Source organism: Populus nigra, chromosome 15 (genome assembly GCF_951802175.1).
Source record: "Populus nigra chromosome 15, ddPopNigr1.1, whole genome shotgun sequence".
In the NCBI taxonomy this organism is placed as follows: Eukaryota; Viridiplantae; Streptophyta; class Magnoliopsida; order Malpighiales; family Salicaceae; genus Populus; species Populus nigra.
The window spans coordinates 4,396,814-4,402,305 of NC_084866.1; the positions used below are offsets into that span (position 1 = coordinate 4,396,814).

Genomic DNA, 5,492 nt, shown 5'->3' on the forward strand with positions numbered 1-5,492 from the left:
TTGTAATAATCATCTTTTGCCATCTGATTTCACACTTGCATGACTACGTATCTTCAACATGGATTTCATCAAGTTGGAGGGCGGCAGCAGGAACAGGCAATGCATAAAGGTCTGAGTACAAAACCATTTATATTTATAATCTCCCAACAGCTAGGTTGGCTACAAATGCAGTGTAAAGATCAAAATCGAGCCTTCCGTTTTCTACCAGTGTATCTTGAGTCGGGAGGCACTGCGTTTCCTTTTCGTCTCAGTTGCTCTTTCTTTTTAAATATCCAATCTTTGCCCTTCCCTTTCCTGGTTATTTTCTGTTTTTTCTTAGGTCTGTTCCTGTCTGAAATGCGAACCTGCATTCTCAAGGTACATGCATATATATAATAATTCTTTGTGATTTGAAAAATCCAAATTGAAAAGAAAAGGATACCATGTTACAAACAGCCCAGTTAAAGCTTGAAAAGAAAAGAAAAAAAGAAAAAATAAAAAAGCAAGACAAAGCAACCCACCGTCTGATTTTCTTCACTACTTTCATCTTCAGAGCAGCTTTCTCCACCTTCACCTTTCCCCCTCGGAACAGCAGTGCTTATAGATGGTACTCCACAAGTAAGCACGAGGTATTCTTTTCTACTCTTGGCACTGTGACAAAAAAATTGTTTAGTCAGTGAATGGTGAAACTCTGAAGAGGACTACGAAACCAGAGGATAATTAATAGCAAGATTCTTCTTTTAGCTTCGTTTGACTTGAAGGAAATTACATATCAGAAGGTAAACTTGATTGATAAGGAGAGAACAAGGTTAATACACTTGCATAATAAAACAAAGAATTAGCAGACAGAGTATCTAGCACATCAAGCTCTCAAGGTTTAGATTCTTGAAAAGCTTGCAACATTTTATGTGCAAGCTTTTATTCCCAACCAGAACATTCAAGTTACAGGGTTGGAAAGGACTGATATTATTAAAGCCAAACGAAAAACACATATACAACAAATAATATTTATGAGCTTACCAGACATGAAAAACGCAACATGAGAGTTCTAAATAGAAGCCTAGCATACCTGTGTGGGTAATCAATAACAACACCACCAGCAAATCCAGCATGCATTGCAGATCTCAAAATTAATTCACGCTGGGCTATGTTTTCAGGATACACTTGAAACACTGCTCTTGCTCCTCTTGCCAAACATCTATATAAGGATCCAAAGAAAGCCCTGCCATAAAATTGAATCCCAAAACAGATTTGAGTGCTGACAGACTACATAAACCTAAAGCAGAAAAGAAAAGAGAAGGAACTTACTTCAATCTTAGTCTTGGTTCATGGGAGGATTTATCTGCATTGCATAGCCACTGGCAGCCAAATCAAAAGAATAAAGTGAGGAAAAGGCACTCACTAAAGTGTTATACAACTTAACATTTAAAAAACAACCCATACAAAGGATATGAAAGAAAAGAGGACAAGGAAAGCAATTGTGTGAAGTTTGACAATTCAATTGGAAACAGATGTTGAGGTTTATATATTAGAAAACTAAACATCAAAGCAGCAAATCAAATTTGGTTAGTGATTTTGACTGGAAAACCATAGACCCCTAATCTCAATATCATAACATTTCTAAAACATCCTCCCCGAAATCTCTTTATTGCTTGTCCAACTTCACGAAGATTAATTGTTAATTGTACATCTGATTAAAAAATTTATGTCGTCTACAAAGGTCCACCTCTCTACCATAATTTACTGTTTCTATAAAGATCTTGGTACAAGAAAAGGCTAACATGTAAGCAAGCTTTGCTAGGCCTTAGCTGAAGTAATAAATGGGTCGTGTTAGGGAAGAAAGATAAGTTCAGACCTTACAACCAAAATGCAAATTTAATTGTCCATTAAACCTTTTGCCTTGAAAAACTGCAATCTTCTGTGTTTTAAGGGCCTTCCCTTAAAAAGTAATTCATAAATAGACATTTTTGTTTTTTTAATAAAAGACATGATCATCAAAGAACACAAGGAAAATGCTGGGAAGCCTCTACTTAACTAAAATAATTCAAATAGGTGGAACATCAGAAGATGACTGAATACAGGAAGCAGAGTAAGAATTAAAAGAGGTTCATTGAAAATAATGAATCACATAAATTAAGGGAAAAACTGAATTTTTTGGACAAGTTCTAACACAAAACATTTGCATACATGGATAAATGTCTACAGCATACAAGAGAGTACAACCTGAACAGCTGAAATACTGATGGCACCATCAATAATTCCAGGTCGAAGTGCTAGGCCCTGCAACATAAGCTTAAGCATTTCAGCGATTACTAATAACTTAAAACCTATTTTGCAAGTCTAATTGCATATTCTATCGTAATATCAATGAAAAAAAGACTTGTACTGAAATAGCTTCCAAAAGTACAAACATTCACATATCATAACTGCACAGAGCATTAAGTATGGAACCTAAAGTGGTCATATGACACGGAATATTTGATCAAAAGTGAAATAAACTAGAAGATTGCATAACTTTGCTTCAGTAATTAATGTTTAGCGCATCAACCTTATCCCAACCATAAGGCCACAAAGGCACAAAAATGGCATCCTGCTAAATAAATTTAAAGAAAAAAGTTATATTGGCCAAGAAATTGTATTTTTCCCCACAGCCTTGATTCGCCTTTTGTTTTTTTTATTGTGTTGCGGAGCGTATAAAATAAAACTGAATCTTAATTGGATACCTGACCCATATCACCCAGTAAAAGATCACCCTCAACCTCCCGCTCCAAAGCAATATCTGGATTTGACAAGAAAATGTTAAAAGTTCCTATATGCAAAAAAACCTAACATGAACCTCTGATGAAATATTACAAAAGTGAACAAACTCAAGCAGACATACTAAGCATTGATTGTGAAACATCTAAGCCGATCCATTGGTGACCATTTTCAGTTAATGTCTCCCCACTAAGTCCTGATCCACAGCCTGAAAAAGCTAGAACAATTACAGTAAGCATTTAAAAACTTTAGAACAGAATTCTGCACACAGACAGAATAATTAACAACAACAAAAATGTAACAAGTATCAGGAATTCAAGGTTTAAAACAACAAAAATTTGACGTATACATAGCTAATGTCCCACCCAGGCATAATAAAAGGATAAACACCACAGCTACAAAAAAATAGCTATTTTCTAACTGGAAAACAAATCATAAGCCATAAATTAATCACATTTACAAACAGAGAAGAGAGAGTGGCTTCATGGTGTAATTATGATGGAAATGTAAAACGCAACATACCGATATCGAGGAGTAATCTAGGGATTCCATCAACAGACAAAGCAAGAAGCTCCAACGCTCTTTCGGATAGCCTAGCCTATTAACAACCACACATCATCATCATCAGGTAACAAAATCATTGAATAAGCATTAAAACATTGTTCTTAAAAACGAAAAAAAGAGTACCTGAATATCGATAATTCGAGAAGAGGAAGTGTATTTACGAGCCTCTGAATCATCATAAAAAATCTCAGGTGGAGCTAGTAGCTCTGGCCGATTCGACATCTCGAGTAACTCAACTCAACTCAGTTCGGTCAATAACTAGGAGATAATTAGGAGCTGCAGAACATGAATATTGATTGAGAGAGGCGGCTTAAACCCTAAAAAAGGTTAAAAACCCTAGACAGCTGAGCGAGCACCTCTGTTTTCAGTTTAGTCGGAGAAAATGGGATATGCAGGTCATGATAAGACAGACAATGTTGGTCCCTTCCGATGAAGCCCAAGCCCAAACAATATTGTTCTCCAATTTTCTATTTTCCATTTTTACTTTTCATAACATTTTAATTGGGCATGGAATTATTTTCAGTGTATGAATTTTGTTGATTCAAATGTTTCATCTTTATTTTTTAATAAATAAATTCTTCAGCTTCTTAAAATTAAACAATTAAGTGTGAAACGGATATCTGTTAATTTTCGTTCTATTTATCTTTTTATTTATGACATCACATATTCATTAGAATTTACGAGCCTCTGAAAGTGGTTGTTGAAAATGCGTCTGTTTCTTTCCTGCCGGAGAGAATATACCGTGGTTGACAGAAAAAGGCGGGATATGAGGTGGTTGATATCCTTCCCTTTTTGATAAGTTGAGGCTGCCCAGAGAAGGAGCTGATGCCAGGGGCTGGTAGGCCATTGGATGTGAGCTCTTCTGCTGACAGTTTACCATACGGTGCTGGAGTAGGAGCATTGAAAAAATATGTGGTCATGTGTCTAATTGTGCATTCCACAGAGGATGCAGGTGTTAGCGGTGAGCTGTACAGTTTAGGAATTAATGTTATCGTGAGCTGTAGAATCAAATATAGGAATTATATTTTAATATTCTGTAATTGTATATATCCCGATATATATAGGATTAATGTTACTTACCTAGATAGTTATCTTAGTAGGGTTTCTCTATATAAGAGAACCACTCTATAACGTTTCAAAGAATAAGCAAAAGAAGGGAATATACAGGGTGGCTGCTCTCTGATTTATCATGGTATCAGAGCTACGTTCCATTCTTTGTTTCTTGAAGATCTAGCAAATAGCCTAAGGAAAATAAAGCATGGCCACACCAATCAACTTGATTGAACAAGAACAACTGAAAACAGCTACAACTCTTGACGATCTCACGACGAGAATGGCTCAAATTGTAACCCAGACCCAGACCCAGACCCAGACCCAGACCCCATCAGTAATCTATGATACTGTTGCTGTACCGATTGGTATCAAACTTGATGGTACCAACTACGCTTTATGGTCCCAAATTGTGGAGATGTATATCTCAGGAAAAGACAAGTTGGGATACATAAACGGTGACCTTCCACAACCAGAACCGAATGATCCCCACTTCAGGAGATGGAGAACAGAAAACTCTATTGTGAAGGGATGGCTTATTAACTCAATGGAGTCGTCTCTCATAGGAAACTTTATCCGATTTTCCACAGCCAAACAGGTATGAGACTCGATAGCCACTACTTACTTTGATGGATCCGATACTTCTCAGATGTATGATTTGAAACGACGAGTAACACGAATGAAACAATCAGGAGAGTCCATTGAAACATACTACAATTGCCTCCAAGGCTTATGGAGGGAAATTGATTTCCGTAGACCAAATCCTATGGAATGTGCTGTTGATATTCAAAAGTATAATGCTTTGCTTCAAGAGGATCGAGTGTATACTTTTTTGGATGGACTAGATGATAGGCTGGACAATATACGTAGTGATGTACTCCAATTGAAACCTTTCCCAACGGTTGAACAAGCTTATGCCTATGTTCGAAGGGAAGCTATTAGACAGACGGTTATGCTCACCAATAATGGAAATTCTCCTGCTGCAGCAATGGTTTCTAGGGGAGGGAAAGCCTAATTACCTCGACAGCAAGCACTCCAAATAACCAGATCAGGGACGTCTTCATCAGGAGGGCGTAACATTTATCACCTAGCAAAGACTAAAGGGTAGGTGGAGAGTGAAAGCAGTGGCTGTTCTCATTGTG

The 5,492-nt window shown here is 36.9% G+C and overlaps 1 protein-coding gene across 2 annotated transcripts; it reads right to left on the minus strand.

Moving 5' to 3' along the window:
• LOC133674041 (18S rRNA (guanine-N(7))-methyltransferase RID2-like) lies at window positions 1–3,789 on the minus strand. 2 transcript variants are annotated; one of them, XM_062094998.1, is made up of 9 exons: window positions 3,424–3,789; window positions 3,259–3,334; window positions 2,861–2,953; window positions 2,703–2,758; window positions 2,203–2,259; window positions 1,288–1,337; window positions 1,049–1,201; window positions 501–630; window positions 1–344 (listed from the first exon to the last, which is right to left on the minus strand). In XM_062094998.1, exons 1-9 carry the CDS (start codon window positions 3,520–3,522, stop codon window positions 180–182), a joined length of 879 nt encoding a protein of 292 aa, XP_061950982.1. In that variant the 5' UTR covers window positions 3,523–3,789; the 3' UTR covers window positions 1–179. The 2 variants fall into 2 exon arrangements, with proteins under 2 accessions (XP_061950982.1, XP_061950983.1); XM_062094999.1 differs by having other exon boundaries at window positions 2,861–2,944; window positions 3,424–3,786.
• Between the last annotated feature and the right edge of the window lie 1,703 nt (window positions 3,790–5,492).